This window comes from Fusarium poae, chromosome 1, assembly GCF_019609905.1.
Source record: "Fusarium poae strain DAOMC 252244 chromosome 1, whole genome shotgun sequence".
NCBI classification, from domain to species: domain Eukaryota; kingdom Fungi; phylum Ascomycota; class Sordariomycetes; order Hypocreales; family Nectriaceae; genus Fusarium; species Fusarium poae.
Genome location: NC_058399.1, coordinates 1,532,237 through 1,552,703, shown reverse-complemented (window position 1 = coordinate 1,552,703; position 20,467 = coordinate 1,532,237). Strand labels below are relative to the sequence as shown.

General features: G+C 48.6%; 7 protein-coding genes across 7 annotated transcripts; 2 read left to right on the top strand and 5 right to left on the bottom strand.

Moving 5' to 3' along the window:
* Window positions 1–116: 116 nt before the first annotated feature.
* On the bottom strand, window positions 117–874 carry FPOAC1_000535 (uncharacterized protein; the record flags this gene model as incomplete). The annotated part of the gene is made up of 3 exons (XM_044845148.1): window positions 117–283; window positions 361–670; window positions 827–874. 3 exons carry the CDS (start codon window positions 872–874, stop codon window positions 117–119), a joined length of 525 nt encoding a protein of 174 aa, XP_044711064.1.
* Window positions 875–8,811: 7,937 nt separating this feature from the next.
* Window positions 8,812–10,668, top strand: FPOAC1_000534 (uncharacterized protein; the record flags this gene model as incomplete). The annotated part of the gene is made up of 2 exons (XM_044845147.1): window positions 8,812–9,587; window positions 9,648–10,668. The coding sequence occupies 2 exons, from the start codon at window positions 8,812–8,814 to the stop codon at window positions 10,666–10,668; spliced, it is 1,797 nt and encodes a 598-aa protein (XP_044711063.1).
* Window positions 10,669–10,813: 145 nt separating this feature from the next.
* FPOAC1_000533 (uncharacterized protein) lies at window positions 10,814–11,338 on the bottom strand (the record flags this gene model as incomplete). Its single annotated transcript, XM_044845146.1, has 2 exons — window positions 10,814–10,989; window positions 11,275–11,338. The coding sequence occupies 2 exons, from the start codon at window positions 11,336–11,338 to the stop codon at window positions 10,814–10,816; spliced, it is 240 nt and encodes a 79-aa protein (XP_044711062.1).
* Window positions 11,339–13,147: 1,809 nt separating this feature from the next.
* On the bottom strand, window positions 13,148–15,089 carry FPOAC1_000532 (uncharacterized protein; the record flags this gene model as incomplete). The annotated part of the gene is made up of 6 exons (XM_044845145.1): window positions 13,148–13,196; window positions 13,441–13,505; window positions 13,802–13,860; window positions 13,914–13,947; window positions 14,012–14,225; window positions 14,434–15,089. The coding sequence occupies 6 exons, from the start codon at window positions 15,087–15,089 to the stop codon at window positions 13,148–13,150; spliced, it is 1,077 nt and encodes a 358-aa protein (XP_044711061.1).
* A 1,101-nt stretch (window positions 15,090–16,190) lies between these two features.
* On the bottom strand, window positions 16,191–17,891 carry FPOAC1_000531 (uncharacterized protein; the record flags this gene model as incomplete). The annotated part of the gene is made up of 6 exons (XM_044845144.1): window positions 16,191–16,726; window positions 16,822–16,877; window positions 16,923–17,034; window positions 17,086–17,511; window positions 17,562–17,636; window positions 17,687–17,891. The coding sequence occupies 6 exons, from the start codon at window positions 17,889–17,891 to the stop codon at window positions 16,191–16,193; spliced, it is 1,410 nt and encodes a 469-aa protein (XP_044711060.1).
* A 277-nt stretch (window positions 17,892–18,168) lies between these two features.
* FPOAC1_000530 (uncharacterized protein) lies at window positions 18,169–19,221 on the top strand (the record flags this gene model as incomplete). Its single annotated transcript, XM_044845143.1, has 1 exon — window positions 18,169–19,221. One exon carries the CDS (start codon window positions 18,169–18,171, stop codon window positions 19,219–19,221), a length of 1,053 nt encoding a protein of 350 aa, XP_044711059.1.
* A 254-nt stretch (window positions 19,222–19,475) lies between these two features.
* FPOAC1_000529 (uncharacterized protein) lies at window positions 19,476–19,888 on the bottom strand (the record flags this gene model as incomplete). The annotated part of the gene is made up of 2 exons (XM_044845142.1): window positions 19,476–19,655; window positions 19,709–19,888. The coding sequence occupies 2 exons, from the start codon at window positions 19,886–19,888 to the stop codon at window positions 19,476–19,478; spliced, it is 360 nt and encodes a 119-aa protein (XP_044711058.1).
* Between the last annotated feature and the right edge of the window lie 579 nt (window positions 19,889–20,467).

Below are 20,467 nucleotides of genomic sequence, written 5' to 3'. Positions count from 1 at the left end.
TAGCGCAACACCATTGAATAGCACGATCCCCCGCATTGTTGGCCATGTCACGAAATCTCTGTCCGTACATTACACGACTGTCACTCAGCAAATTCGTATCCCCAACCAGTCGATACTCAGCCAGTCTTGGGTTGCTTGTCGCACTTCGCACTCACCTCGCTGATTTTGTATTCCACAATAACCGGCCGGTCTTCCTCGATGACGAACCTGCCTGACCCTACATAAAGCTTATCCTGCAAGGCCTTTATACCAGGTGCATCTGTCTCGAACCTGATCTGCACAACTGGACTCGTCAGTGTCCAGTTTGTAGATCACGAAGCATCTCAACGTGTGGCGCGAAAGCTATAGGGATATGCTTACAGGCGTTTCCGAACCCGGTCGTGGTTGCATTTGCATCACCTCGAATCACTTTCCCCTCGTCCCCAGCCATGTCCACGACGCCGTTATAGCTGAATCGCATGATAGCGCCAGAGGTGTCCCGCGCAACACTCGTAACTTCAAGCTTTACCCATTGTCCGTCAGGATCACGCCGTAAAAAGTCGCTCCCGTGTATGAACTTGGCATCGATAGAAGGTTCATAGCCGGGTTCAGAGATGAGTGTGCCATCGTTATGGACGAAGGGAATATTGAGTAGACTGGAGCTTATGATAAGCGGGTCCTTGATAGCGATCTATCATGAGAATGTTAGAAAACTCTGTAAGTAAGTTGAAGGGCCTTGATATAAACACATGGAGAGAGTGTAAAGCCATGTTGCATAGGGCTGAAGGCAGAATTTTGCAAAGCAGGGGCAAAGGAATAAGGTGAGACGATGGCAATACCGGCATACCTGTGCAGTAAAAGCAGGAATAAGGACGGGAAAGTTAGTCAACTTCATGTCGAGAACAAGTCGATTGAGTACCAAGTCTCATTCTTGTTTTCAAAGACGGAAAGTTGAAGCTGCTCTCAGAGTTCTTTTTATGTTTCTGCCACTAACAGTTCGGTTTCCGAAACGAGTTGCAGATAAGTATGCGTGAGATAAAGGGATGTATGCGCCTTTCATCTCATATTATATCTATATCGTTTGAGTCCAAACTAGAAAAGCTGCGCACGGTAGAGATAGATTGACGAACTGGGTACCAGCTTCAGCATGTAACTAAACCATGGAGCACATTGCAGTATATTTCTCTTTGTGTGAGGGACATCTACCGAGGCACATTGGCGATGAAGGGACGAGATGTTTCTGTATCACCAAAAGAGAGCTACGCTATATAGGACACCCAAAAGGACAGATTTGGAGACACACAGCAAACATGAACTTGGAAAGTCTGGCAACTATGCCATAGACGATTCTATAACACAAGCACAGAAGTGTCCCGGGCAATATATTGCGACGATAGAGATGTATACTGGATCTCTCGCCGGAGTACGGTCAAAAGCAATCGTCAGCTGGGGACAAGGCGTGGTGGTATCACGCTGCCTTGTCTATGATGGAAACCGTGTCCATGGCGCAGACCACTCCAGGAATGCTTGCCAAGAATGATTATGGGATTCGCGACAATGAGTAGTGTCACTGATGTGTGTGCTCAAAGCACCAGCTACCAGTGTAACATTGTTCGTAGTGCATCACCACTACTAGTTCAACAGTATCAATGACTGCGCATCTTCACCAGAAGATTTGCAACGCACGAATAGTCTGCTTGCCCATATCCAGTGTCCAATTAGCCATCTCACGACAGGTTTCTCGATAACAACTGATGTTGTGTTATATGCGCAGAAAGTAAATGCCGAAAGTTCTAACGGCCACCAATAGAGCCGAATTGTTGCTACTTTTGTTCGAATCGGCATCGTGCTTGACGGAACGAAAGTCACTACCTCAGTCGCTCGAATGACATGAACGGGACAAAACCTTCATCCCAAGATTCTGGCGACGACATCGATGCCTACGGTGGAGATATGGTGACCCTTGCCCAGAACTTCCTATGCTAGATTGAGGGTCTGGAGCCGCACTTGTTGGATCGCCCTTGTTTCAGTGTAGTAGAGACAAAATACGTTCGTCGACCGATGATATTGTCGTATCTCGGGAATGTCATCCGTTTCAACCCGCTAGTGCCAGGTTACTTCCAACTTACTCTCCTCAAACAACGCAGGCCCGGCGATCAGCTCAGCGCCACTCGTTTCAGAATGATCTTCTGGTATAGTATTGAGTGGCTGGCAGGTTTTGCCTGTTCTTAAGTGGCGAAATATACCATCACAACCCTGCTTCACCGCCAAATCTTCTTATCTCGGAAAGAATGACCATCGTCATATTGAAACGGAATCAAGATCAGGTCATTTCGATGAACAGGCCACGATCGGAGAAGCTGATGGTGATGACAATGGTATGGCATCTTGATCATCGTTAACGGAGTCTTTGGGTAATGGTCGCAAGGTTGGCCGGCTGAGCTCATACGACCAAAGGATAGAGAAGAGATACAAGGTTGTAATGTAAGTATGCTATCAGTTTTCAGTGAAGCATATTAAAAATAGCAGTCAGCCTGCAGGATAACTTGATCCAGAACGACATTCGGCTAATATCGTGGCTTGCTATTTCACAGACTGAGCCTTGCATGCTGGGGAATCCCTGCTGCTGCGTTGGAAAAAGAAAGGTTTCAGAATGATTTCAGTATTATTTGGTATCAAACTTTGACTTCAAAGTTCTCAGTATCCGTATTCTGAAGGTGTCCAAGTCTCGCAAAATACACTTGATTAGGATCGCAATTGCACTTGCAAGACCAGGCTAGTCCTCATAAAGACATCTTGGTGTTTTCGTCCTCCAAATAGAAACGTTATGTTTCCTTGTTCCGACATGTTGTGAGCGTCATAATAAGTATTCGGTTGCGACATGCCTGTCCCACGTTGACGTTTGGGTTACCAAGATTTGGTGGAATTGGCGAACTTTCGCCCCTCAAGCATCATCCAGCCCCTTCTTGATTGACAGTATCGGTGGGGAGGCTCTATGATTCAATCTCCCATGGTCGTCTTTGAAGTTGAAAATAAGTGGTGGGGAATAGAGGTAGATCCAGACCCGTAGGAAAGTATCATAATTGATCCGTCTTTTCCAAGAACATTCAGCCACAGCCTTACGAAGTCTCATTAGACTTGTTGAGACTGGCTTTCACAGAGTGCTGAGAATGCAACTGCTTAGAAACGGCAATCTCCATGTGGTGGACCACTATACTGAAAAATCTCTTCGCTTTCAAGATATGCGTGAGCGCGGACCCAAATTTGGACAGGGATGCCCAGACCGCATGTTCGGGAGGCACGCTTCGCTTCTCAGCATGCAAGACCAAAAAAAGCAATTTTTTTTTTTAAAAAAAAAATCAAGTTGTTGGTCGTTGGGCTTATTTGCTGTCGCGTATTATTGTAAGGATAGGATCTGATCATTTGCATTGAGTAGCTTGACCCATTGATGAAGGTCTCGCGTAATAAGGTCAGTCCCAGCTGCCATGAGAACCCTGGCTGGCGATGCTCTCACGGCTACCCAGGATCAAGGGTCGAAGGAGAATATTATCTCAAGTCCTCTTTGCAGGGCTGCACCGACCAAAATGGAGATCCTGTGAGGTTGCGTCATGGTCAAAACCCAATCCAGACTGCCATATCTCTGTTGTCTCGAGTTTGCGGCATATAGCACGGAACGTTAGGCCAGGGGAACAGGAAAACATGTGAATCTGAAACCGACGACTGATTCTGACGAGGTATTGTGCTGGCGTGGGGGCTATAATGTCTGTCCGAACATCGCAACTCATATCGAGTCATAATAGCGGTATCTCTGATGTTCACCAATCGACTTATCCGGGCACTTGGTAAGGCCTCCAAGTATCTTTCATGTCGGATTCATATCGGAATCCGTGATACCCCTAGCGCGATGGTGAGATGGCCATTCGGCGTTGTTTGGGGACCCTGTCTAGTAGATCCTGTCGGGTTACCAAATTGATGAGGCTCTCGAGATGGCCGCGATATACGTCCCAAGAACCACATACGAGGTTTGAGACGTTCCGAGTCGATGAGAATGCGACATCGCCCACTTGGGATATGGAAAACCAAAATCGGTCAAAGTGAATGCACAAGGTGCAAGCTTGGTTACCTGGACAAGCAGCTTAGAGCGGCGCAGGCCAAGCAAGCTCAGCCCTTTGGGCGAATGAAGCTGCGAAGGCTTCTCGCCCTATTTAAATGATTGGATATGGTGAGAGGTTGGGCCGTTTTGGATGGCGCTGGCTGTTGACCCAACTTGACCCTCCCGGAACATAAGCCGAAAGTCCTCGGCTGTGACAAAATTGTTTGCACAGCGGATATGTGATGATAAACGCCTCTGGAGGAGACGGATTCTTCAGAGTTCAATCCTCGGGCATCAGTAGTAAGGATTGAACAAACCCTGACGATACGCACTGTAACATGTCTACGTCATGAGAAAGGCAGTGCTTAAGAGATGTATCAACGTCGATTCAATTCATGTTCGAACGCGTGGTATTTTCTTTACGCGTGAAGGGTCCTCGAGTTCGGGGGCATGGATCCAGATGCAGACCGAGCTTGCGATGTCTGGGCCATTCACCAGTCAATGCGATGACGCTAAAGCATCTGGGATCTGCCAAAGATCAAGTCAGCAGGGAAAGTGATAGCAAGGTGCCTGACATTTTTTTGGTCAATTAGGGAGAGGACGCGCACGCGTAACACACCGACAAAACAAAGTGCTCAAAAGAGAAACACCATGAGCGGCCCATTATGCGACCATGAAGCACAGTGGATCCATGATTCAGGCTCAAGAGCCTAGTGGTTAGAACTTGGCTTGTAGAGGGCGTGCATATGGGCACATGTGGGAGCGTGTAGGAGCTGCAGGTTAATAGTCGCAGTCGTCTCTCCAGCCACCCTGTGATGGAGCATCAGTGCATGATCAAGAGAACTATCTCTTGGCTGGTGAGTTTTTGGCGATGCCGCAGATGAATCGGACGATAGCAGATGCTTGAGACGTGATGTGGAATGCAGTATTGCAGGAAAAAAGATGGGATTTGTGGTGTTGTCGTCTGCAATGATCAACAGCCGGCATTTATCGGAATGCCTTTTGTCAAGTTGGATATTGCTCAGGGTCCAATAACTTGATTACGAAATCAAAGACGTTGCGCTGGGACTCTGCTCGATGGTATACCGTTCTACTCGATGGCACGCTTGCTTTAGAGCCTCGCGTAAAGAGTAGTTTGCAGCGCTCAGCTCGCTTAAGCTGATATCCGAGAAATCTCAGATCTATCGCCGAGTTTCCCAAACATCCATCCGCTCGTGCGTAGGATGCAAGACTGACTTGACTGGCTTCCCTGGCAATTTTCGACATGTGGACAGGACAACTGGCGCGGGGATGAAGCCAGGCGAGATGTTCATTTGTGAGGCGAATCCATAATGCTATGGCGTGTGTCCTGGCACAGCTGGGGCCGAAGGGTCTCGGTTCGTTCGCTAGAACAAAAGAAGATGTGGTCTGGGTCCTAGAGAGGTAGCAGGTGCTGTAGAAAACGCGGTGTTGAACGCGGTCTAAAGTTTTGACGTTTCGTGTTGTGTTGTCTTTTGACCCGTTGCCTTGTAAACTGAAGAAAAGTTGGGTATAACGGAAAGTAATTCGCTGAAATTGGCAAGGGCATTGGATCTAGCCCCCAGGTCCTTCCACTTCCATCATCCATCGGTACTTAGGAAAGTGCGTCGTCGACACGTTCTTACCCCACAGGTACATGAACCGGGCAATAGGATTCTTGCCATTATTTGTTAGTGGCCCTCGGCCGATGCAGAAATAAAGCCCAAGCATCTGAGACTAGCGTCCGTTTTTTGGTGCCCAACGTCTTGGAATTACAGTGTTAGGTCGCTGAGCTTTTTTTGAACCAACCGAAGGCGTCCGGGCCGGCCCAGCAGCGCCCGAGGCTAGGCCTATTAGATATGGTCAAGACGAGTTTAAGCTGACCAAGTTGTTTAATGGGATGTGGTGGTATCGTGAGCATGAGTAAGAGCCCCTGACAGTCTAGAGACTCACTAATGCGTAGATATGTACTGGAGGTGTCTGTATCTGACGTTGTTGTAATAGGCATCTAATCTAACCTGGGGAGAGTATCAAATTTAGTACATGGCTTCCCGTCGCTAACTTCCGTAGATCCAGTCTGATGGCAGCTCTACTTACAGGGGTTGTACCGTGTTTGTGCTGTGAAAGTTCCCCAGACGCAATGGTAATTTTTTTTCTTTTTCTTTCAGCGGTTCTACGATCACAGTAAAGCATATTCTTTTCGTTCTTTGGCTGCTTCTTCTTGTCGCACCGGCAGTAAACAACCTGGGCGGATTCTCCCCCATGCTTGTCAAAACCCTAAACTTCATTCTCTCGTTGGAAACGGCAGGTCGGTTTGCATCTAGCGATCTGATTACCATGATGGTGTAGCTTTCAAAATCACCCTCTTCTCTGCGGGCTGCGGTCCTCCATTAGACGACTGTTACGTATCTCTGGTTTCCACCACAACGATAATTGATATGGAGTCGTTGTTACAGATTTGGCTGGGCACTGCGACACTCATCACCGCCATTATGGCTGACTGCCAATGAGCATCCGCGTTAGATGCTGGATGTGGATTTGTATTTGGAAAACGAGCGATGGGCAGAGAAGAGTAATCATCAATCTATTCCGCTCTGGTCTCGTCTTTTGCTATACTGCAGTCTAAATGATAGGTAGCAAAGTTAGTATCAGTAGGTATTATCAGCCTGGTTGGACCCCAAGTTTGCCTGGTCGATTGAGGCCCCCCAAGCCTGACATACGCCTCCACACCCACAGAGATCTTCTGCAACGCTGAGTTCTTATTCCCATATGGGTATTGGATGTTGCGTAAACGGCTAAATCAGCGAGACGCGTGCTCGTTCTGATGCTCAATGGCCGGCTGTTTATGTTATTCATTCCTACAATTGCTCATTCCTTTCCAACATAGAAGTGATCAGTCTAGTCTAGTATACCGGACTGGAGTTACACCTCGATGAAGCGCCTATGAGATCTATCTTGCCTGGTATTCGAGATGCTCATTGATCCGGAAATGCCCTCCAATATCCATATCGAGGGAGACGGGCCCATCCATGGCCCGGGCCTCTAGTGGGTCATGTCCATTCATGATCCTCCGTCTAAGAGATCCCCTGCTAGACCCTGCGAGCTTGCGAGCTTGCGAGACCGATGAGACCAAGGCCTGCTGTCTTGCCTTGACTTGACTTGCCTATCCATGGTCATGTTTCTCCAAGACTAGGTATCGCCGTCGTTGTCCAAAAATCTCCACAAGCGCAATTGCCGGTTGTTTGCCCCAGACAAGTACATATAATCGAAGATGGTCCTCGTCTTGATCCCAAAGTGGTAGTCTGTTTTCTTAAACACAACTTCCATTGACAATCATATATTGTCTCTTCCTCTTGACTGATTGTTTATATTGATTCGAGTCGCATATTTGAATCAAGAACTCACTCAATTGCAACATCCATCCATCTCCATCTCAACATCATTGTCGGCACCACCCAAAAGAAGGCCTAACCAAACGTTAGCCCACACCATCCCACACAACAAGTCTCTCAGTTGTAAGTGTGCCCTCTTTCTGGTCATTCATCGTCCTTTGCACCGCGCCGCGCCGCGCCGCGCCGGCTGGGCCTGCTGCACTGCACTATACTGGATGCATTGCAGATAGAGATCCAGCATTCAGTCGCGCGCTGTTTTTGTTGTCAATTGATCCAGTTTGGCGGTATTCTAGTTGAGTACCTGCCTCTGAGCTTGTTGCCATTCCCGTCCCTTCCCGCTCAAGCTTCCGGCTTCGCGTCGTATCATCACCTTAGCCTTTTTTTTACCGCCATCATATTGGGCCCAAAGGATTTAGTTGAATCTTTTTTTGGAGTCTGGATACGAAAGGCGCCTGTATGAAACAATCTCAGCGCGAGAACCCCACGTCTTTACCTCTGCTGCGCCCTCTATATCGAGAGATACAGAGAGAGTCAGAGCGGATAGGACTCGGTTCTCTGACGATTGCCCAATACCAGGGAGGTACGACCATGTTCCCCCGATCTTGCACCGAGCTTTGAGTCACACTCTGTATTGCACCTATCTTGGGTCTAGGTACTGTAGGTACTGCTGGCCTGGCATAGCATAGCAGCGCATGGCATGGCATGGCACTTGACCCCACCCTTTAGCACGGAAGGTCGGATTTTCTGGCTCCCTTCCAGGTTCTCACTCGCTCTTACCCTCGCTCTCAAGCCCACCTGCACCCGACCTCACCTCACCTTGCCTTAGCCTTAGGCTCTAACTAGTTACCTGCCTACCTTACACGCCCCCCTGCCCTGCTCTGCTCTTTCCCTCGAGTGAGGTGAGAGCTCCTGCTGCTAGGTGCGTGAAAACTTGGCAGGCTACCAAAAATACACACCCGTACCCGTTTCGCCCTTCACCGCTGTACTGCGCTGCTGCCCACCAAACAATTGTTTGACTCTCCCGCGCGCAAGGAAAAAAAATATGATGATACCTTAGTTCGTTCCTATTGTCTTGGGTACTTTATTATTTGCCGCGCCCCTCCCTCATGCCCCAACCTCTCTTCGCTTCCCTCTGTGCCTCTGTGTGCTCATCTTCACCTTGATCTCAAAACGCATTTTGGATTTGGTTTTCCCATCTTCAAGATTGCCTGTCATCATATCCTTCCCTTCTTGGCTTGTCATTCTCTTTACAGCCTTGCTTCCGTCCGCCGTTTCTTCTTTTAAACTTCTCCCCCCCACCTCTCTATCTTACATATACCCGCTCTCACTCACTCCCTCGCTCTCTGCATAATGTCTTCAACATTTCAAATGCAACAACCATTCTACCGTCCAGCTTCTCTAACTTTGGACACACAGCACGCACAAAAGTACTTCGAGGACGAAGACAACAGCGTGTTAGACGACAACGTCCTTGACCACAACACACTCGATTCGGGCTTAGAACTATCGCCTCCAATGGCCGACAGCCGCCGGGATTCTTTTGCCGTTGGGCATCCTCTGTTCTCACCAAAGACTGAGGACTGGCAGTCCGTCGACATGCAGTCGGTGCCTTCCAACAACCCTTTCCTGGACCAACACAGCAACAACCCCTTCATGCGCCTCGACCAAACTCAACACAACGCCTATGCTACTGCCAACTGGGCCTTCGGACCCAGCTCCGGTGCTTGCACTCCTCTTCATCCTTTTGACGCCATGTCTGCCGAATATGACACAAATGTTCCTCTCTTCCAACGACCTATGGCCGGCCCGACACCATTCACAAACCCTGGCAACATGTTCCCAGCACTCCCCGCTGGAAACCAATCCATCCCCACTTCTCCCCAGAAAGAGTGGATGACCCCTCAGCAGCCCATCAACAAGAACAAGATGCGCCCTAGCAGCCCCGGTATCCGTTCTCACAACGAGATGCGCCGAGGTGATGGCATTCGCAAGAAGAATGCTCGCTTTGATATTCCGGCCGAGCGAAACCTAAGCAACATTGACCATCTTATCTCTCAGTCCACTGATGAGCAAGAGATCAAGGAGCTTAAGCAACAAAAGCGACTACTCCGCAACCGACAGGCAGCGTAAGTTTTATCCCGCTAAATAGGCTATCACGGTTTACATGGTTTACTAACTGCCTTCAGTCTCGACTCAAGACAACGCAAGAAGCAACACACAGAGCGCCTGGAGGATGAGAAGAAGCAATACACCGCTATCATCACCGACATGGAGGAAGAGATGGCTGAACTACGCGGCAAGCTTGAGCAAATGCTTCTTGAGAAGCAGACCTACACCAACTACATCGAGAACCTCAACCTTGAGAAAGAGGAGATGATCCGCGCCCACACCATTGAGACCGGCGAACTCAGGAAGAAGGTTGGCGTTCTGACCGACCATGTTCAACGACTCGAGAGTGCCGTTCCCTCGACCACTGACAACGGCTTCTCATCCGGTTTCGACGACATGGACGGTATGGGCATGCCTGGCGCCTGGGATGCATCCAACTTCCTCAACGAGTACCCTGCCGAGCCCGAGGTCAAGCAGGAGATGGCTATCGCCCCCGTCAAGAAGAGCGAGAACCCTTTCGCCGAGAGCGAAAAGCCCGCCCAGGGCGGTCTTCTGTTTATGCTTTTCCTCGTTGGTGCTTTCGTCCTATCGAGCCGCTCGACTCCAGCGATCCCTCGTGTCTCCGAGGATGTCAGGGTTGCCTCAGCCAACATCCTGGACAGCGTTCTCAAGGATGCTGGCGTCAACTCTCAGTCAGCTACTCTGCAGGCCCCTCCTCAGCCATCGGGTGCTGCTAACTGGGGCAACCCGATTCCCATGAACGACATGATGATGGATGGTGTTGCGCCCTCGATGCTTTCCGAGCTTGGCGACACTCTGACCCAGCCGACACAGGAGCAGACAAACGAACAAATCTTCTCTCTGTCGGCTGCTCAGTACAACGGTGTCAACTCCCAAGATTTCCTTCAAAACGCCCCTGAAAAGTCTTCTCCAAGCCAGGGACGCCGAAACCTGGCCGAAGCACTCGCAGCGATGCGATCAAACAAACAGAGCGATGCAGCAGATGTCTACACGCGATCTCTCCTTTGGGATCAGATCCCCAATGATGTTGTGCGCAACTTCGCAAAAATGGTGTCCGAATGCAACAGCGCAGAATGAGCAGCAATGCAATGAAATGAGAACATGAACGACGAAACGAATCTAAGATTGAAAAGAATATCGCAACGACGAATTCACGGCTTTCATAGCCCCCCACTGATCTACATCAACCCCCATCTCCTTTGTACATTTTTTTTCTTTTGTCCTAACTTTCCTTGAAGTCGGCTACTTTCCTTCCTCTATACGGGAGATGAGCTGCCATATACTCGATGTCGCTCTCGCGCACTTCAGACATGTTGCTCACGCACCCAAACGGATGGTCTTCTGTCTTCCAATTATCGTTTCTTGTGTTTTTCCTATTTCGGAGTCGTTTTTGATTTCCTATGGATCTAGCAAGCGAGCGTGCATTGATTTGTTTTGCGTGATTTTGGCTTGTCTCGAAATTGGATACCTCTTTTTCTTTGGGTAAAGGCATGGTTGGTGGTGGATGTGGTGGCACTTGGGGTCGAAAGCAGCGGCAAAACAGAAGCCAGCAGAAAGCAAGCAGACTCTATGAGGGCCCAGTCCATCAGAGTCTGTATATTATCACGGTGCATGGAGGGAGGCAGAATGGTTATTTCCTTTTTGTGTTTTCTTTTTTTGTTATGGTGATGGAATGTGGCATACGTCGAGAGACGACAATGACTGAAATGGTCAATGATGACGAAGAAACGAGCTCGTCGGTGATCATTTATTTGTTTATTTTGGAATTTATTCGATTCTCTTTAGCAACCCCCATTCCCAGGTGGTCTGGTCTGTTGTACGATATTTATGATGACATGGATGATATTGAGATAGTATTTACGCAGCGAATATTTAAACTGAGAAGATTTCATTTCTCTCTCATATCGTATAGCATGCACATTCACAATAGTGGTTATGAAGATGATTTCCTAGGTGGTGTTGATGTTACCTCGTGAGCATATACTGCTGTGTCATGACAGACCATGTAGCTACACCTTGAATGTGATGGGTGATCAGATCAAGATTTCGGACTCCATGTTAGGCTGACATTGATACAACGCCAAAGAAGGAAGCAGAGTATGTGCTAATTTGAGAATCAGGATTTAAGAGAAAACAAGGTAAGACATGTGGCTGATAGGTCGGTTATAAGCTGAAGCTGTGAGTGGTGGGTGTCAGAGTGAGATGGTGGCTTGTCTAAGACATGTCTTGCCAATGCGCGGGACAGCACGGGATGCGGAGAGGGAGTGATGGCAGGATGGGAAGGCAAAGGCTGGAAGCAGATTTGGATTTGGATTTGGGGGTGATGAGATAACCAGAATTGCACACTCTGTATAGCAGCGTTATATCGATCTGATAGATCGATAGTGGCAGGCCTCATGTTTATGACGATAGTATGTATATACACTTTCTAGATCGAACTGCCTATCTTTGATTGCGCCACCATCATGGCTGAACAGCCATGGGGAATCCTTGACCATGCATCGATCGAGTGTCGAAATATTCGAGTGCGTCTTGTATCTAGCTGCCGTACTCTACATTGCATGACATTGCAGGACGTTGAGCTGAAGTGATGGCAACCCTCTTTACTTTGTTGATGAATGCATCACTGGGTTGATATCACGGCCTCAATATTCAGATGAGATATGATATTGAGTATGGCAGCGGTTAACAGAGACTAACAATTCTGTACCCGTCCTGTGCCAAAGTCTGATATTCTCTGTCTCCCAATCAGGATGCATTTTAACGGCCGAGTCCCCATCTCTGAGACGGTTTTGTTAAGGTCATATCATGCTCATGACCTCATTCTCGTCCTTTTCCGTCTCTGCCATATCGGTTCATTAACATTTTATAACGACGAATCGATCGAACGTGATGTGATACGCACGCCGTCGCACGGTTCATCGTCATCCATGCGGGCCCCGACCCGACCCGGCCGCATTTACAGGCCGCATATCTTAGTAACAACGTCCAATAAGAACAACAAAGCTCATTGCTCGGTAGAGTTGGGCATCAACGGTAGCTCAGGTAAGATTCTTCATCACGAGGGCGTTTAGTGTGAGAGCCGAGGTAAAGAGAGAAGAGACAACAACAGGTTATCACAAGATGTTGAAGTAGTAACTCAATAAATAGTCTACACACACAAAGCTTCTTTCTATGCGACAGTGTGCTTCAATACGTACAACCAACCACAGAAGTAAAAAAGGCGTCTTGTACTCTATGTATCTACTCAATAAATAGCATCTTGGCGAAACACAAGCACACACAAGTTTCCGCAGCTTGTTCTACCCAGTTGTATTGGGGCTTGGGCAACACATATCTAAGACTATATACAAGTAAAAATCAATAGCTTATAAGAACGCGACATATCCAATACGCTTACAAACAATATCTGATCGCCCAGTGACAAGCCGAGACCCTTCCCAACAGCCCATCACAAAGCTGTATCCTCCTTCTCCTCAGTGAAATTGACTTACACAGCATCAGATCGCGGAGATGCACCTCCTGGGTAAAGTCGCACATGGCTGCCTCCTCCGCACTACTTGCGGCTGCCCTCGCCCGGAGGGTCGTACTTTTCCTTCCAGATCCTAATGCACAATGTTTGAGTCAGTGTACTTTGTCCCCTACTACAGATCGTACGTCGCATGAGTTTAGATCTCAACGCCAATTGATAGACCGCCACTCGTCGCACCAGCTTCTGTGGTCCCCTGAGCAGCGCGAGGTGGACGAGAACCTATCAAGCCAACAGACCGCCACAAAGCAGTTGTTGCATAGAGAGGTGCAGATGGAGATGATGGGCCGTTGAAGCCGTGTGGATATTTTTGAACGTACCAAGAGTTCCCTAGTGTCTTGTTGCCGGCCTTCTCGGCCAGTCGATAATACCGGGCTGCTGCGAACTGTACAAGTCATCAGCCTCATATGATATGTCATACTTTGTATGTGGGGGATGAGGGCTTCTGTCGGTCCAAGGAAGCTCTGAGAGGTGATTTGCACTGCTGGAGCAAACTGTCGATGCCTGAGTTTGTATGCACGATATTGGGCAGCGAGAGTTTGTCGAGCGAATCAAGTAAGCCAGTCTCACCGAGAATCACTATTCCTCGGGTTTGAAGGCTTTTGGCACGACTCATGTACAGACATCTTCATGACCGGCTAGACAGTCTATGGTGAATAGATGGCTGACGGTGCAACGTACCTTGTCTTTCTTACACCCGAAGCCTTCAACGTAACACCAAGCAATCTCGTTCATGGCATCTATCGTATGGTTAGGCTCGGTCTGTTCGTGTCTAGTGTACTGTACAACTTACCAGTGTCTCCTAAATTCGCTGCAGTCTCATAATACTACATTGTAGGCCAATAATCAGCTTCCAATGCCACTCTCGCGATACATGAGAGCTAAACCTACCTGCTTGGCGGCGTAGGCGTCTTTGTCGATACCCCAACCATGCCTGAAGCAGTTTGCCAGCTCAAAGATGGCCAGAACAAGTTCTCCCTTGGCAGCTCCGCCCTTCTTCATGCCGGCTTGGAGAGCCATTTGCTCAATGGAAGCGGAATTGGAGGCTGCAGCCGATAGATACTTGACGGCGCCCTCTGGATCTGGTGCGCAACCCCATCCGTGTCTGTACAAGATAAGCCTGTGTTAGTTTCGTGATGTTTTATTCTGCATTTGCTTCATTCAACATGTGATGACAATGGGTCGATGCTTGGGGGCGTCACTGCAGGGTTTTAGGTTTTGGGCGTTTCGCAATACTTCAAACCCTGTAGATAACTGACCCAAACGTTCTACCCGAGACGTTGGAAACTTCACCTCGCATCCACTGTTCTCACCTTAAAGCAAGACCATATAGGACTTGACTCAATGGGTTGTTGGCGCCTTGAGGATCAGCCAGTCGTCCAAACATGCGCGTCGACAGCTCCAAGTTGCCTGCTTCATGCAGGCGAATGGCCTCTTGGATATCCTCATCGATCTTCTGCAACGAGACCTCACGCCCTTCGCTCCTACCGCTGTCCGAGGGGGTCCCTGGCCGGCTGGCGGTCCTGACACGGTTGTTCTGTCCCGCTAGCATGGTCGCGCGCTTCTCCCATTGCAGCTCGTCTGCACCGTCGCTCGACGTGACGATATCTGGTAGGTTCTCGGGGACATTCTCGGACGACGGAGGAGCACGGCTCAGGTGTAGACGATGCGACAGACGACGGGCGCCGCTCTCCTTCTTGGTCTGGCTCGATTCAGACCCGGATCGTGAACGGCCGGAGCGGAAGACGTCGAGGGACCGCCGGGGCTTTTCTTTTCCTTTAGGGTCTTGGGCTGCAAGGCGCAGATTGTCAAAGGACTTCATAGACGGCGGGTAGATGCGCTCTTGGGTCGAGGTATCGGAGCGGATGATTGTAAACTCGGGAGCTGCCAGACGGTCGACCGTCTCTTTCTGAGCAGATTCACCTGTCGAAAGGTCGTCCTTCTTCTTGAGAATATCGCGTATACCCATTTTCGCAATTTGTTATGTACTGTAATATGGAGATTGACAGGAAGATATGTACTTGGCTCTGGCTTCATACCAACCGTGCGACCTAGGCAGTTAGCGGAACGAACAGGTGAGCTCCTTCACTGGTACAGGGTAAGCCATGTATGCACACAGAGTACATGACCCTGATCCTGATGCTGACAGCAGGTCGTCAATGAGGCAGTGTAAAGCCTCCGCCAAAGTAGATGATATCTTTCATCTAAGCCTCTTTCCTCGGGGTCTTTCCCTCTTAAACCGCGTATAGTGGTTAAGACGATGATGATAAACTAATTCCAACCAATGTTGATTCTTTTCTTATTCAGAGCAGGACCAGAAACTCTGAATTATTTCAAATACTGGTTAATGGTTTCTATATTGAAGTAACAAATGAGAAAAAACACCAATCCGATACCAAATCGGTGCACTCTTTGCTTTACATCTTTGTTCTTGCGTTCATGTTACTTACGCTCGCTATTTTTAGAGTTGATATGAGGGCACTTTCACTGAATACTAACCTACCTGGGCTATATGCTACCTGGTAAGTAGTTACCTATTCTAGATAGTAATTGACTAGGGGTGATCCAGGCGATAGAGGCCAGTTGGTCAGCCTCAGCATTGGTCTTGCTCAAGCTTTGATCACCCTTGATCTGTGACGCTCACCTAGATCACCTTTATGAACTAGGTAGGTATGTTTCAATATTTTCCTAGATATTAGCAGTATATATAAACAGTATATCATTCAGTAAGCCATCATGTTCACCCGTGGTTCTCACGTTCAATAGAAAACTCTTTCATTTACAACCTAATCTATCTGGAGGACTGCTTTGTGAAGTAGGCTTTTTTCTCTCTTTTTCTTTGTTTCTTCTTCATCGTCTTTTTTTCTCTCTCCCTTTTCTTATTCCCCTGCTTTGTTCTTCTCATGTTCATGGTATGGCATAGCCAAAACCTTGTAAGACGCCGATAAGTCACGGGTATCTCGAGTGCATTTACCAAAACCCATCCATGCTCCAGACGCCGGATAATGCAACATGTTGAAAGCCGGAATGGCATGCCTGTTGGCAACAGACGCCACGACTTGACTTGGATCTAAATCGATAGGAAATCCTTCTGTTCTTCAAAGTCGGAAACATCCGAATCTGCGTCGATGAACTCGGCAACTTCATCTGAATCAACATCATCAGAATCTGCAGCTTCGTCATCACTTGAAATATCTCCAAGAGGCTCGCCGTCGGCATTGGTTCTGTTTCGAAGGACGCTTGCCCTCTCACGATGCGGGAGTTTGCACCCCTTGATCTTACATCGGCCGGTATTGCTAAAGTCAGGACACTCAAAAACGTGACGCTCAGTACAACCTGACCCTTTCTCGCAATAGCCATTGAAGCCAAAGCTTCGGCACACTGGAGCAGCTGGGGACGCTCTGGAGTGAGTATAAGGACAATCATCCTTGGCGCAATGGCCTTTGGCGAAGTGCAAGCAGTTGGGGGTGCGCTCGGGAGTCATGTCATGGGAAAGATCACAGAACTCGCCGTTGACACATTGTCCGTCTTTCAGGATATCTTTACAGAGAGCAACCTTGTTGGGATCGTGAATGTAGCGACACTGAGGGCCTTTAGTGCATGAACCTGGTAAAAATTAAATGTTAGTTTTGTCCCATGGCCACTAGGCCAGTTTGGATGATGGAGGCGTGGACCACTCCAGTCATAGAAAGAGGAAATACCAGTCGTTGAGAAGATTTTACAAAGTTGATTAATCTTCTTGACCGCGCCCGATCGCCTAAAGACTGTCAGCAACTTCGCCCCATGGAGGGACGTTACGTACCGCTGGTCATTAACAACGCGATTCGCCACGAGGTTTCCTGTCTTTGTTCGGTAAAACTTAACCCCAGCAATAATAGCAGTCTTGGGAGTTCGATAGGACGAGTTGGGAGCATCTGCGACAGGTAAGGTACGAAGGTCGACACGACATGGGGCTTTACACATACCAGGAATTTTGACAAGCTTCTTTCCGCCATCCATAACGCGAAATCGGACACCTTCGACGGTGAGCTCGTTTTGACCTGTATGGTTAGTCTGCGCGCTTGAGGCGCCGGCCTGGTGTTTCAAGAATTCGTTAAACTTTGTCTTTTCGTGCTGACGATATCCATTAATCTTATTCTGGTGTGTCTGTTCAATGGCTTTCGCTCGATTCTGCGTGTCTCTTTCGTAGACATTTGCGTTGATGAGCTGACGATGACGATCGTTTCTGGAAACCCAGCCTGGTGGTGTCTCGGCACCGCTGCTGGCAGACCGGGATGCATTAGAGCTATCGGCGTTCAAATGAAGCGTTTTATGCTGATGCGCAGTGGGTGGTCGCCCAATCCGATTGTGGCGAGCCGGGTACGGCGAGCTTGCATGCCGATACGAGTTGTCTTGTGGGCGTTAGCGATTCTCTTGTTTTGAGACTGGGATCGCAACATACGGCGATGGTGGGCAGGATGAGAGTTGGGCGGAAACCGAGGACCTGTTTGCCCGTTCTTGTGACGGTTGATCTGGCCTTTGAAGTCGTCAGTAAATTGCATTTAGAATACAACATAGGGCACAAACCTGCAAGTTGACCGATGCGAGCCAAGAGTTCTCTTTCTTCTTCTGACATATTTACTGTACTACCGATGGGTTTTTTTTTGACAGTATGCAGGGTTTTGTTGTAGGGATATCTATAGTTGGTGAGAAGATCGAAGGTGTGAATGTTGGAGGTTGACAATGTGACTTCTTTCAAGTTGGAATCAAAGCGGGCGGCGGGGGGGTGCATCATCGGCATGTAAACCCTTAGTCATCTTCACTCGCGAATATCATTGGCTCACTGGCTCAATTATCTTAGCACCTTCAATGCCATCGCAAGGCTGAAGCTTTGTTGTTAATCATCCATCGTCTAACTTTAGGTATTTTAAATACGTCTTTACTATTAGTTCTCGCCGAAGGACTTCTGTGACGCGTCTCAAAACTGTCATCATCCTATTAAGAACATTTTCCGACCACCGATCAACCCACGCAAACATACACACAAGCAGACCGCGACTCGAATCGAGATGGCATCTTCAGCTTCATGGGATCTTCTTGATCCCGAAGAAGAGGCAGAGCTTCACAAGTCTCGTCTTCTCAATGTAGAGGAGAAACCTTTCAAGCGAATCACAAAACGTCTCAACACTATATCGCAACTTTTACTATCCCCCGAAGTCGCTGCCAACCCCCCCGAAGATTTAAAGCCCAAGCTCAGGGAGCTGAAGGAGGAGATGAACCTCGATTTCCATGCTTTCGGCAGTAGTATCACGCGTATGCAATTTCTTCACAACGCCAATGCCCAAGAGCGTGAGCGCTATAATGCCGATCAGCACCGCATCCTCGACGACTGCAACAGTGTCCGAGAGAACAACATCCAACTGAGAGACCAGCTCGAGGCTGCACAAGCCACCCTTGCGCAGCGCAAAAAGTTCGACGAGTTAGTAGAGAAGATAACATCCAACCGCTTGCTTAGACCACGCGAAGACCAGATTACCAACTTGGCTAAACTCGAGGAGGAGTGTCGAGAACTTGAACGAGAAAGTGAAACCTACAGTGAGACTTGGAGAGAAAGGCGAGAACAATTTAATAGAATCATGGAGGAAGGCATGCTTCTACGACGACAGATTCGCGACGAGAAGGAAGAAGTCGATCGTAGAGAAGGCATGAATGAGGGTGCTGATGATGATGCCGAGGTGGACAAAGTCGGGCAAACGCCCAGAAACGAACCCAGCGGCAATGCGACACCTCACCCAGATGGCGACGGCCAGATGAAAACAGATGCTGACGCCGGCACACCTAATCCAGAGGCTCTCAATGGCGAAAGAACACCAATGAGGGATACTCCGGGCCCAGACATGCTGAAACCCCAACACAACCACGGTGGCTCCAGAGGCGGTAGTCAGGCACCGAGCCGAGACGCTTCGCCTATGCCACCGAACGATGAACACAAGGCGGAGTCTGGGGATGATGTTGATATGGATGATTCTGAGAGTCGGGTTCACGAAGATGGAGAAGCAACACCTCAGGTTACCGTCGAGCCACCCGAAGAAAGCGAGGACAAGATGGAAGTGGATAATTAGTTTTGGTATTGGGTGCCAGTATGGAACCTTTTGCGTCGACTTCCTGTAATTAATACTTTTCAAGATACCCTCAAGTATATCTGATTTTGCTAACTCTTTTCGATCCCATGCAACCCGATAGAAGAAACCAAAGCAAGCCAGGGTGCTTAGTATCAACTCTTGAGTGTACGAGCCTAGAAGCGATTATTTTGCATTAAGTCTCATATAATTAATATCGTAAAGTAGCTCGTCCCTCCGCCGTTTCGCGTGCCCATTTACGCATCGGCCTGGGTGGCCTTGGCCTTTGCCAGTGTCTCCTTGGCCTGCTGCACTTGCTCCTCCGGTACGTCGAGCTGGTCGCTTACAGCGAGCTGTTCCTCTAGCTTCTCGATAGCGGCGGCAATCTTTTCTCGTAGGGGTCCAAAAACGGCCTTTGTCTCTTCGAGGGCGGTTTGCTAGAAATTGTCAACTGTGAGTTTTGATGCATGATGATGTCTTGTAGACCAACCTGCTGCTTGAGTATATACGGAGCGTTCTCATCATTGTCGCTGGCACCGCTGTCAATCTTCTTCTTCAAGGTTTCGATGTTGGCTTCCTCCTGCTCGAGCTCCTTGTGGTATGAAGCTTCCTCCTTGAGAAGGCGGTTGACGGAGCTTGTAGCAATGGCGAGTTGTGAAGGCGGCGGCATGGTGGAACAGGTTGGTGAGGTTTGATGTAGATTGACGGTCGTGATCGTAGGCAAAGGGCTTGTTAAGTTTGCGTCGGCTTTCTTAGGCAGCGAGAATAGTTAATTGGGTGCCTGTTTTGTTATTTGATGCCTGGAGCAATTATTTGTACAGATGGGCAAATGAGATCATGTTCAACGTGGGGTCCAGATGGCGGGGCTGTTGCTGTTGTCTTTCTTCACTTTAGACGCCTAGTTAACTGCGTACAACAAGTACACATGCGATATAAAACATCAATTCGCATTATTAGGCAGACTTAGAGTTGCTATATAATTTTATTGCTCTTTCAACAACTATACTCAGCTACTAATGCTATTGTCCAACAAGACTCATCATAAAACAGAAAGCAGAGGCAAATCGCCCTCTACCCTTTTTCCCGTATAACCACGATCCATCCAACCAAGTACCGCAAGCCATGGTATATCCCTAAACGCCTACAACACCAACTGGGCGACCTTCGAGTTGATGGCCCAAGAATGCTGGAATTCAATACTTTACACGACCAAACATGCCCGCCCATCCAATTCTTCATAACGATGCAG